Source organism: Brachyhypopomus gauderio, chromosome 7 (assembly GCF_052324685.1).
Source record: "Brachyhypopomus gauderio isolate BG-103 chromosome 7, BGAUD_0.2, whole genome shotgun sequence".
In the NCBI taxonomy this organism is placed as follows: Eukaryota; Metazoa; Chordata; class Actinopteri; order Gymnotiformes; family Hypopomidae; genus Brachyhypopomus; species Brachyhypopomus gauderio.
The window spans coordinates 16,077,288-16,090,331 of NC_135217.1; the positions used below are offsets into that span (position 1 = coordinate 16,077,288).

The window sequence follows — 13,044 nt, forward strand, 5'->3', positions numbered from 1 at the left end:
GCACTGAGGGCTCCCGTAGTTCAGTGAGTTTAGCACCTCCCACCCATCCACCCTCAACACACACACACACACACACTCACACACACACACAAACATGACAGCGGAACTTGTGTCCAAGAAAAGAGCAACTAGCTCCGTGATCTGGAGTTGGTTTGGTTGTGCGGCGTCAGACGTAGACCAAACAAGTCCTCGCTGTAAGGTGTGTTTGAAACCGATAGAGGGAGAGAGCGAAGAGTACTATTGTTCAGTTGCGTTGAATAAAATTTCCCTCCGCGGGATATTTTGGATTAAACAGTTTCTGCCTCGGTTACTGAACCCGCTTCAATGGATTAAACTTTCGCGAGTGACCGTAGTGCTCGGCTCCACACACCTCGGTGGAGGCAGGGTTGCCAGGTCCTACAAAAATATCCCGCACAAAATCAGGGTAAAACCCGACGGGGGGTGGGGGGGTGGGGGGGTGTTGTGGCGTGTGTGTAAAATGGAGACAAATTAATTATATCGCGATCCATTCTTAGTGTTGACTTGTAACTCCTGCATGGCCCAACTCAAAAGTAGCCCAAAAAACCCAGAATTTTTACCTGCGGCTGGATTTTCAAACAAGCCCAATTTGGCGTGAAAATGCGAACCTGGCAACTATGGTAGTATAAAGTATAAACTGTGGTAGTATAAAGAAACACCCCTCAAAAACAGGGGAAGGAACATTTACCTGACGAATTTTAATGTTACATTGTGTTTCAGGTTTGAAAAGTGCTAGAATTTAGGCTAAAGAGAGGGCAGCCCTGTTCTTAATCAGAATGTAGACAGCGTGACTGTCAGTACGCAATATGCAACAATTGTTAAATTGTATTTGTTTTCCATTTTATTAAAAAGGGCACCAAATTATTTATATCTATTTTTTTTGAGGGTGTGTTTTATTTATTTATTTTAAGTTTGAGGTTGCATTGTGTCAGTGCTTAAACTATGTTGGAGAAAGCCTTCAAAAAGTTACTGAATGTTCTCACTTGTTTACAATTGTTTTGCTTGTTTCTGGTTGCACTTTAACCCCAAAGGGGAAATTTAAGTGAAAAATAAATTAAAACTTTTTTTAACCATTCCTTTATCATCTGTACTTTTTTAGTAGAGGAAAATAAATCTATTAAAATCGAAAATCGGATAAAAAAAAAATTAATCGAAGATTTTTTTGGAGGGCCATATCGCCCAGCTCTACTTCTGGCACGAATTCAGCGTTTCTTTCTTTAAATACAAATCCACACACACTGGAGCTTTTACTTTTCATTGTGGCATGTTTTCATCACATCCGTGTTTAAATCAATCTCGTGATCATTACATTTAAAGGAGACATTTATGTCTGAAATACCATATGGTGAAAAGCAATACCTCTGTGCCGTGATTACATTTCGAGCTGTATTATATTCAATTCTGGCACAAATTCAGCGTTTTGGTTTTGAAAACTAATTCTTGTGTATTGTTTTTATTTCGAGATAAAGTGCATTGAATTTCATTTCCTCCAGGTAGGTTGTTTCATCGTCCCCGGTGATCAAACCCATCACGACGGTGTCGTCAGCAAATTTGATGATGGTGTTGGAGCTGGTAGTGGCCACACAGTCATGTGTGTACAATGAGTACAGCAGGGGGCTCAGAACACAGCCCTGGGGGGCTCCAGTGTTGAGGGTGAGACATGTTTTCCCACCCATACTGTTTGTGGTCTGTCTGTGAGGAAGTTGGAGATCCAGTGGCACAGAGATGGGTGAAGTCCCAGATCCTCAAATTTTGCTGTGAGTTTGGAGGGGATAATTGTGTTAAATGCTGAGCTGTAGTCAACAACAGCATTCTAACATAATTCCCCCTCCCAGTGTCCAGGTGTGAAAGTGATGTGTGCAGCAGGTGTGAGATTGCATCCTCTGCAGAGCGGTTATGAAGGTATGCAAACTGCAGAGGATCCATGGAGGATCTACCTCTGGCCTTTAGAATTGTTCCCTGACTGCTAGTCAGGAACTTGAGGTTTCCTGTGACGACACTCCTGTTTCCTGTTTCACCGGCAGCATGCTCGCACGCAAACGCGGATTCACGTATCACATTAGCATAGCTTAGCTATAGCCTAATACACTTACATTAAACACTACAATCAGTATAATACACTTACCGACATCTGATTATTTTATCTCGTTTCTGTTTTCTCCCCGTCTCTTTCTTTCTCCCTCTGTTTTCTCCCCCTGTTTCTTTCTTTCTCCCTCTGTTTTGTCTCCCCTGTTTTTCATGGCTACCGCGGAGGAACGGGCTCTCGTCAAGCTCGGCTCGGAGCTGGAGAAGTTGGGTCGGCAGATCCAGCGTCTTCTGGAGAAGCAAGCGGAGCTCACCCAGGAGAAGACCAGGCTCGAGGCCGCCCGCGACGCTGCCTACTCGGCCGTCTCCACTCCCTCGTCACGGCGGCTCAGCGCGACCGCCATCGTGACCCGGGCACCAGGCTGGGAGCGCCAGCGAGGACGCGGAAGGCAGCCGGCGTCGTCACCCCTACCTCAGCCGGACTTCTCCTCTGCAAATCCGTTCGAGGTGCTCAGCTCCAGGTCCTCCGCCTCGCCCTCACCCCTGCGTCCGACACCACCCTCACCAGCGCCGGCACCGAAGAAGAATAAGGGCGGTATCCTTGTTATCGGCGACTCGATAACACGGCACGTAAAGATTAGCCTGCCAGGTGCTAAAAGAACCCCCACTGTGTCATGTTTTCCAGGCGCTCGTGTCCTGGACGTGGCCAGGCGGCTTCCCTCGGCGCTGAAGCAGCGAGACGACTTCGGCACCGTCGTCCTTCACGTGGGGGCTGTCGACACCTTCGCCCGGCACAGCGAGATCCTGAAGGAGCACTACCGATCGCTTCTGGACACCGCGCGGAAGAAGACGTCGGCCAGGCTTGTTGTCTCCGGTCCGCTTCCAACGTTCCGGCGAGGGTGCGAGTTATTTAGCCGTCTTTTCTGTCTCCACAGCTGGCTCCGGGACACCTGTACCAGCGCCGGCGTGGACTACGTCGACAACTGGGAGAGTTTCCGAGAGCATCCATCACTCTACCGCCGAGATGGACTTCACCCCAGTCGCCTAGGCTCGGCAGTCCTCTCCAGGAACATCGAGGACGTGCTACGCCAGGCCTGACCAGCCACAACAAACCACGCAAATCAGCTAAGTAGAACTTACTTCCCTAACTACCAAACCATTGAGACTGTGTCTGTTAGCTGTGGCAGGTATAAGAATAACAGGGCGATATGTTTTAAAAATCTAATTAAAATTAAATTAAATAATCAACATGAAGTGAGCAGCAATATTAAACTAAGGCTAGGACTCTTAAACATTAGATCGCTTGCATCAAAAGCTGTGATAGTAAACGAAATAATCTCAGATAACAGACTAAATGCACTCTGTTTAACAGAAACATGGGCTAGAGTAGACGAATATGTAAGTTTTAATGAAGCAGCTCCTCTTGGATACAGTTATGTTCATCAGCCCCGTATCACAGGGTGTGGAGGTGGAGTAGCCACAATATTTAACACAGATATAGGTTTTACTGTAAAACCAACAACCTCTACTAACTCATTCGAGGCTTTGATAGGTGAAATAGGCAATAATCTTATAGGCAATAAAACAAAGCTTAAATTAGTGACCATCTATCGACCACTGGGTCCCTACTCAGAATTTCTTCAGGAATTTGCTGAGTTTCTTTCGGAACTAGTCTTAACCATCGAGAGATTTGTAATTGTGGGTGATTTCAACATTCATTATGAAAATGAATCAGACCCACTGAAAATTGCGTTCGACTCCATACTAGATTCAGTAGGTATAGCCCAAAATGTGACAGGGCCTACCCACCGCTGTAAACACACCTTAGACTTAATACTTACTTACGGATTAAACATAGAACATTTGGCAGTCATCCCCCAAAATGATGCCATTTCAGATCATTCCTTACTAATATATGAAATGACTTTATACAATGTACATCAGATGCGCCATACAAAAACCACGCGCACTATCACATCCGACACTGCAGCAACATTTATAAACTTACTGCCGGAGCTACCGAACACTATGCCACTGCAGCCCAATGAATTGGAACAGGCAACACAACAGTTTTATTCCACACTCAGCAATACCTTAGACAGTGTAGCGCCAATTAAAACAAAATTAATTAGGGAGAAAAAGCTTACACCATGGTATGACGAACACACTCGTCTTCTAAAACAGGCAGCTCGAGCAGCGGAGCGAAAATGGAAATCCACCTCACTAGAAGTGTTTAGAATCACATGGAAAGACGCCATAGTCAAATATAAACATGCCCTAATAAAAGCTAGAGCCGCATACTATTCAACACTAATAGAAAACAACAAGAATAACCCTAGATTTCTCTTCGCGACGGTATCTAAACTAACAAGAAATATCAACGACACTAGTTCTAACACAGCACTTACACACACTAGCGATGAATTTTTAAACTTTTTCAATAATAAAATAGATAATATCCAACTACAGAGTCATAACACATCGCAGCCTAACCTCCAATCCAACCCCAGTAGTTTAGTTATTAGTAACTATGCATTACATTAAAATGCGCCGTAATTAGACCCTTGATTAAAAAACAGAATCTCGATCCGCAGATTCTAGCTAACTATAGCCCTATTTCTAATCTCCCATTTATCTCTAAAATTTTAGAAAAAGCAGTTTCCAATCAGTTAAACCACTATCTCCAATCAACTAGTATCCATGAAAAGTTCCAATCAGGATTTAGACCAAACCACAGCACTGAAACAGCTTTACTCAGGGTAGTGAATGATCTACTAATATCGGCCGATAATGGGCTTGTCTCGTTCCTTATACTGTTAGATCTTAGTGCAGCTTTTGATACTGTGGACCACAACATTTTGCTGGATAGACTAGAAAACACGGTAGGTATTAAAGGAGTCGCACTCTCCTGGTTTAGATCATATTTAACTGACCGCTTCCAATGTGTAAGTGTTAATAATAAAACCTCTAAATCTATGCAGGTTAAATATGGTGTCCCACAAGGGACAGTCCTAGGACCACTTCTATTCACACTGTACATGTTACCCTTAGGCGAGATTATGCATAAGCATGACATCAGTTTCCATTCCTACGCAGACGACACTCAGCTATATTTATCGGCAAAACCCGATGATTTAGGCGCAAACAGTAAGATTGAGAAATGTGTAGAAGAGATAAAACATTGGATGCCGTGTAACTTTCTAGCACTAAAGCACTAAAGCTTTCAGGACTCGACCACTGATTCCGTCTGGCCCCGAAGCTTTTCTCGTGTTCACCGACCTGAACACTCTCCTGACGTCATCCTCTGTTATGGTGAACGGGCACTGACCTCCGGGCATGTCGTCGTTGCCGCTGTTAGCGCTGCGGCTAGCTGAATCGAAGCGAGCAAAGAAGTGATTCAGCTCGTTCGCCAGAGAAGCGTCCACGTTCACCAGTCCGGATGATGGGCTCCTGTAGTCCGTCATCGTTTGTAGTCCGCACCATAGCGATCTGGAGCCGCCTTGTTGGAATTGTGACTCCAGTTTCGCCCAGTATCGCCGCTTTGTCGCTTTAACCACGCTGTGAACGCGGTATTACGCTAATCTGTATTCGTCCATGCATCCGCTGATGAGTCCCGCATTGTAAGCAGCGGTGTGAGAAACATGGTCCAATCAGCGTCCTCCAGTGCGTCTTGCAGCGCGTGCACTGATTGGCCCGTCCACTGCGTCACCTCCCTCTGGATCGGCGGTTCCAGTTTGAGCCGTTGTTTGTATTTCGGCAGGAGGAAAATGGAAGCGTGGTCGGATTTCCCAAACGGTGGTTGAGACTGTGCCTTGTAATTGTCTTTATATGGAGTGTAACAGTGGTCCAGTGTTCTGTTGCCCCTTGTAGGACAGGTGATGTGTTGATAAAAGTTTGGGACGGCGCGCTTGAGGTTAGCGCTGTTAGTCACCAACCACTATTAGTGCAGCGTCCCTGTGTTTGATCTGAAACTGTGTGAGAATTTCATGTAGTTCACACAGCGCAGTGTCCGTGTCAGCATGCGGCGGGATGTAAACAGTGCTGACGATGACCGAAGAAAATTCACGAGGGAGGTAGAAAGGACGAAGCTTCAGGGCGAGTAGTTCCAGGTTGGGTGTGCAGGAGCGAGCGAGAGGCACAACACTGGCTTTATCACACCAGTTGCTGTTCACCATCACACAAACCCCGCCACCTCTTAGTTTCCCCGACTCTGCTGTTCTGTCCATGCGGTGAACCGAGAAGGACTCGGCCGGCTGAATTGCGTGGTCCGGTACCGCTGGGTTCAGCCATGTCTCTGTGAAGCAGAGGAGGTTGCAGTCCCGGTTGTCTCTCTAGAACTTTATCCGGGCTCGGAGGTCGTCGAGCTTGTTGTCCAGGGACTGGACGTTGGCTAGCAGGATACTAGGCAGGGGAGCACGATGTGCTTGTGTCCTCAGCCTGTTCCTGATGCCGGCTCGTTTTCCTCAAGGTCTCCGTCTCGCCTGGTGTCCTTTGTCCTCTCTCAGGATTTCCTTCGGCTAGGATGGATCCGGTCTTAGAAATGACGTGAGGTGAGTGTGTTGTAGATTATTAGAAACAAGAGTGTCTCTATTGTATCTGATTTGTGGCGCCATACTGTAGAAGTCAGTTTAAATAGCGAAAAAGTACAAATGTAGAAAAATGTGGATGGAGCAGTCATGACGGCAGCCGACCTCACCGGCGCCATCTTGTCATCTGAACCATCTTGCCATCTGAACCATTGCTCACAAGTCACGGTAGTGGTACAAGTCGAAGGGCCTTGTTGGATCTGTCAAGCTCTCTCTGAGATGGAGCACAGTTCCACTGACACACCACAAGTTAGAGAATGTTACAGGTAAGCATGAACCGCCTGCAGGAATGCAAAATCTGCTTGCTTATGGCCATCAGCTCAGAAACGGGACACCCCTCAACGTCTATCACAACTTAGGGAAGATTGACATACCACAGTGTCGAGGCCACACGTGCCTATGCTCACACAATCCGAAGGGCACAATTGTAGGAGTTTCACAGTACTTAATTACTATGATTCTAGGCAATTTCACAACCAAATGCTCAACCATACACAACAACAGGACAATTGTTTTTCCGGGTAATGTGTCTAGAGATTTTGGCAAGCTACATGTGGGCATGCGGACGACATGCATACCACCATCTTCCAAAGAAGTGGCACGGGTGCTGTTATCCAGTGATGATAGCCCCCGCCTTTCATTCAATGTTAGAGAAATAAATAGAACACATTCAAGGCACCCTGCAGAGACAAAGGTGATCATTTTTGGGTCACACACAGATGCAACAACAAAATCTGCAGCATTATAGAGCACATGAAACAGGCAGTCTCTGCCCCACCTGAGACAGGGTCAGGTCCCTGGGTGATATGGCAGAGTATTTGGATGAACTGAAGAATTTAGCTGGTCACAGTATGCACACCAATACTTGTAGGCTTGATCTTGCTATTTGTTTGCGTGCACTGTCTCCTGAGTCTTCTGAGAGTCGGGGTAGCATAAGCTGTCAGTTCTCTCTACAGGACCAAGGAGCTCCAGAGGGTGACCAACGCGGCGGAGGACTACGATGAAGGTCCACTGGACCTAACAATGATGGGTGTGGATAGTGATTCATTCGTGTTTCAACATCTGGAAGATATGGTGTTATAAATAATTAGTTTTGACATACCCTCTGTAATTATGTTATGATGTTGATTGTTGTGATGATTGATGTTGTCCAGGAAGGACAAAAGGGGGGATGTGTGGGTGAGATACATAATGTAGCATTGAATCTACATTCTTTTACTATAACCCCCAGCGCAGAGGTAAAGAACTTGGGCGTCACAATAGACCCAGATCTTTCGTTCAATACACATATTAATAATATAACTAGGGTAGCGTTCTTTCACTTGCGCAACGTTTTGGTACATTATTTTAAAGTGTGCTTTGATGTGTTTACAAATATATACAATAAAAGTACATTTCCTTAACTGACCTTTTCTGTTTAATGTTTTGAAATACTCCACCAGTTTATCAGTAAAATAGTGCTAAAAGATATAAATGCATTATCCATTTTATTTTCAAATGTAAATAATCTTTAGTTAGCTACTTTTATTCAAATATACCTTAGGGTTATTTTTAAAAATTGAAGTCACCTATTTTTTTATGTGATACAAAAATGAATTTGGAATAAACAGGAGCAATAACAACAACAGCAACATACAGCACTTTTCAAAACACTAAAAGCCTGTGTGGTCACCAGCATTTCTAAAAATACATAGGCTAATAATAATAAATAATGCATATAATAACAGGACAGTCTTGAAATTTATTTTGTGTATATTTACTGTCATTAGGTAGAACATACACATTCCAAAACTTAATTCTGGCTCATTCCATTTACATATTGACATACATAATTTACTCTCTCCACCCCACCCCCAAGTTCAAGCGTGAGTTGGTTGGCAACCTTGTTTACAGGTCCGGTAGACCTGCTGCGCATTGTATAGCCAATATTAGCAGCTCTGTAAGAGTTTTAAATAACTTGTGCTGTTTGTGTTTTGCGTGTTTGAGTGACCTTTGAAGAGAAAAGAAAAAGAAGAAAGAAGGGAGAAGCCTGTTTCGTGCGGTTTTGTGTGCGATGAGCGGAATCTTGTAATACACACGGAAGTAAAAAGATGTTGCGTAGCAACCTAATGCAGTGAGAAACGTTCTACCTTTACATAAAGTTGTATTATTGCTGTCTGGTTCATTGTTATCTTAACCCTTCAGAAAGCAAAGACTGTAAGTGTAATGTGATTCTGAGACGTTCATGACTTGAATGTAATGTAATGTACGAACGCGTTAAAACTTTGATGTTTTTTGATCAGTTACGCTCGCACTAATAGTAACAAATAGAATGTGTTCAAGCCTTTCTTTTATTTATTTCATTTTCTCTCTTGCATTTGTAGTTTCACCCGAATTTGAGTCATTAAAGGAACGAGCAAGTTCATCATCCTGGCTCTTAAAAGGAGTTTGGCTGGCTGTTTTTAATCTACGTTAACATTTTGATAGCATAACACATAGAGAGAGCAGTACATAACTGTATTAAGATTGTTGACCAGTTTAATTTGTAGTCGTCTGTATTTTGTTGTTTTTGTTGTTGCCGATTCGATGTCACATGAAGTCAAATGTCTTTTGCAACTTCTTATTGACGCCATGGCTATTATTTTCAGTTTGGGGAAAATGAAACTGTTTCGGCACGATGAGCATTAACCAGTAAGATGCGGCGTGCCTTTTCTGATGCACCAATCAGACACACCTATTAGGAGTCGCATATTCCTCCTGAAAGCTCGCCGTGGATTTGGAAGTTTTGTCTCATGTTCCGTGCCTGCATGTCATGGGGAAATTCAAGTTCGCCATTTTTTATTTGAGTGACAAAAGCGTCGACCAGTGACGACCAGTTTGCACAAATCACGTCTCGCCCCGACCTGGACAGCGATGATGGATGGATAGAAATTAAGTGGTCCACTCGCAAAGAGCCGAAGAGGACCGTTGCAGCCAAAGTGCTGTTGTTCGGAGGTGCGTGCGTATTGCATATCTAAAGTTAGTAATTTGGTTAAAGCCAACTGACACCAGTTGGCTAGTTTGCCATGGCCTCTTCATAGCAAATATACCAGTATGTGGGCCCACTGTAATTTTGTAAAACGTGCGTTAACTTGTTGCCGTTGTGTGTTAGCAAGCTAGCTGGGTTAATCTTGTAAGAAAACCAGTTAGTGTATCAACGTAATGGTGTCTTCAAAGAGCTGTTTTCAAGGTTTAAGCTAGTCCTCACATTTCCCTGTTTTTCAGATAAATACCAAGACCTGGTTAATAAAAAGAATGCCTTCTTAAAGGGCACAGATATTTGGACTGTCGTTAAGAGAGGGGTGATGATGAAGAGGGTGGCACCTTCTGAAGCTAGTAAAGCATGTAAATCAGGCACAGCAGAGTCTGAAAACCACAGGCCGGTAAGTAATGTTTTTATTCATTCTTGTTGTAATGCTAGTTTAAAAACGAATTACAGTAAAAAATTTTTTACAAAGGTAGTTGCAATTTGCTTGTAAATCTTTAGCTTTAGGGCACAAAATTCTGGATAGTCTGGATAGTAGTCAAATTGTCAGCCAAACCCATAGAGTTTGTGCCATTGATAAATAATACAAGTTATTTTCAGGTTGTTACATGTGAGGTATAGGCAGGATGTGGAGACAAGTATATAAAAAACACTACTCTTAGCAAAGTGTACTAGTAACAATGAACATGAACACAGACACTAAGAAGACTCACAAAGACAAGCACGGGACACAGTTAAGCACATTATGTACTAAACATATAACAATCCCTGCATGTGACACATTAAGGTGGCGAGACAAATGAACACATACACAAAACCACACCCACAAGAACACCTAAACAACACCTAAAAAAACAACACCTAAAAAATAAATGTGCAAAGTGTGAATGCATGTCTTTAACACTTGCCCTAAACCTGAGTTTTTCCTTTTATCTTCTTTAGACAAAGAATGCAAAGCTTACACAGGCAGCAACAGCTCAAGTGATGCAGACTCTGAAGACTACCCTTAGTCAAAAAAAGTCCCTGACATCCACACAAGATAGTTCTGAGACAGATGTTGACACAGATATTGACATATATTGAGCAGAAAAGTCTGTTTGAAAATGTACAATGTTTTATACATTTATTCCATTCAGTTCACTTTGTCAATTTATCTTTATCTATGTGAGCAACTTTCAGTTCCCTCTGTTTTTAGCATGAAGATTATTGTGATCCTGATGAATTCCATGGCCCATATGCTGCATCAAGTCAGAGAAAGGTAAGGGTTTTTATACAAATGTAGAGAGACTCCAGGTGAATAGTAAAATATATTGCATGTCAAATTAAAGTTGCTTTGGATATGGGACAAAAATATTCAATTACATGAGAAGTTCTAAAACCATATAATGAAGACAAGATATGCTTTTGGAGCAAGAGTGATGTAATGTTTTTATTTGTGGTACAATATATTTTGCTATTCTCTGAATGTTCATACTAAATTGTCATGTAATTAATATGATACGTCATCTTGCAGCTCTTTGAAGATGAGAGTGAAGAAGAAATCCTGGTTAGTCATCGACCAAAGACAGCCAGACTAGAAATTGATGATGAAGCCATAATTACATCTCTTCGTGGTAGGTTCTCATTGTGAATGCAAGTTGAAAAAATTGCTTAAATGTGGGAATGTTTAAAGGTTGTAGTAATCTATTCATGACAATGTTACTATAACCTTTTCCTCCTTAATATTAATAAAGAAATGCATATATTTTCCAATTCCCTCCATAATTGAGTGTTTGACATGTATATATTCAGAATAGTTTGGTGTGAAATGGTTCATTGTAAAGACTCAGATATCTTTAGAGTGATGGTGATAGGAACCAGATGTCATAATGTCTACAACACAAATATACCCACCAGTGAACCTAGATACATCTTGTGATATTTAAACATGTCGATGGTGAAGAAATACTGGGAAATATGCAAAAATAAGTGTTCACAACAGAAAATAGCATTTTAAGAGGCCAGACCTTTGTACTGCAATGTCTTAGACATCAGGCTGTGTATTCATAGATTTCATGTAATAACATTCAGTGAGCTTTGAGAGGTGGACGTCTGAATACTGTCACCAACTCTGAACAGTTCTGACTCTTAAGTTCTTCTAGATCAGAGGATTTCATACCAAACTACTCTGAATTACTTTGTTTACATTTTAACCATTAAAACAGTTTTTGAACACTTGGTTGCATTTAATTGCATCTAGAACTGCCTGACTTGGTCAAGTCACTAAAGGAGAGCATTGAATCTATTCGTGGAATAGCGAGCTGATGAAGATTCTTATTTTGTCTGATCATTCTGCAGTCCTTGGCCAACACTAATTTCATGGTTTCAAAGAGGGCCTACCAGAGACTTAGCAGAACTAGGAGGAGCATCTTTGCACAGGAGCTGTCTGTCTTGGTCTTGTGTCAATGTTGGTACTGTTTAAGCTATTGCAATAACAAACTGTCAGTTAATTATGTTTGCATAATACTCATACTGTAACCTATTGACCAGACAGAGAGGGATCCAACTGCAGAAATATACCTCTTTTATTTAAATGAATCACGTGTACAGAAAACGGCAGGTGAATCACTAGCATTAAGATCAGTAGCGATAGCGTCTTCTTGGGGTAGTCAGGACAGTCCAGGGTCATAACGGGAGAGCAGAATCCAGGAGGTACAGAGGGACTAGGCAGGAGATGAGGCCTGGGGAGTAATCAAGGGTCAGAACATGGGAGATCAAACAGGCAATGGAAACGCTCGGTACACGGTATAAGTCGGCAATACTTCGCAGTTAGGAATTGGTGGGACTGAAAAGGGGGCGTGATGATGAGTGGCAGGTGAGGCTGGTTAGGGAAGATGAGGTGGCATTCCTTACACATACTTGAAAAAGTATATAGTATGTACAAAATAATACAATGTAAGTTCAATCACCAAATTAAGCTACGTTTATTAAATGCTCTAAATGTTATCAGTTTGAGATGGAAAATGCTAAAAGACCAGCAGAGGTTTTCATGTACAGTAGAAAACACAAAAGGCAATATTCTCATATTAGTATGCTATATAAGCAGAAATATGTATTAATTTGTCTTCTCTGACAGATGCAGTTATGGCAGAGTTTCCAAATACATCTGCCTCAGATGTGCGGACTGCAATAAGGAGAAAATGCAACAATGAGCAGTTCACCAACAAAAAAATGCAAGACTGATTTGCTTTTTCTTTTGTGCTAAGCACTTGCAAGCTCACTTTTATTGTTGTAACCAAAGGGATTCTTTGTGTTAATTAGTATTATTATTGATTATTGGTGATTATTACTAACCATTGTTTCAACATTTACATTGTTTTTGTGACATGGTTACTACACTCTAAAAAATAAAGCATTGACTCAACATAAAAA

General features: G+C 42.4%; 1 protein-coding gene across 5 annotated transcripts; it reads left to right on the forward strand.

Moving 5' to 3' along the window:
- Positions 1–1,454: 1,454 nt before the first annotated feature.
- On the forward strand, positions 1,455–13,044 carry LOC143519050 (uncharacterized). 5 transcript variants are annotated; one of them, XM_077012086.1, is made up of 8 exons: positions 1,455–8,825; positions 8,993–9,602; positions 9,873–10,030; positions 10,576–10,738; positions 10,829–10,891; positions 11,147–11,246; positions 11,971–12,079; positions 12,749–13,044. In XM_077012086.1, exon 1 carries the CDS (start codon positions 2,257–2,259, stop codon positions 3,139–3,141), a length of 885 nt encoding a protein of 294 aa, XP_076868201.1. In that variant the 5' UTR covers positions 1,455–2,256; the 3' UTR covers positions 3,142–8,825; positions 8,993–9,602; positions 9,873–10,030; positions 10,576–10,738; positions 10,829–10,891; positions 11,147–11,246; positions 11,971–12,079; positions 12,749–13,044. The 5 variants fall into 5 exon arrangements, with proteins under 5 accessions (XP_076868201.1, XP_076868202.1, XP_076868200.1 ...); XM_077012087.1 differs by having other exon boundaries at positions 1,455–8,742; XM_077012085.1 differs by having other exon boundaries at positions 1,455–9,602.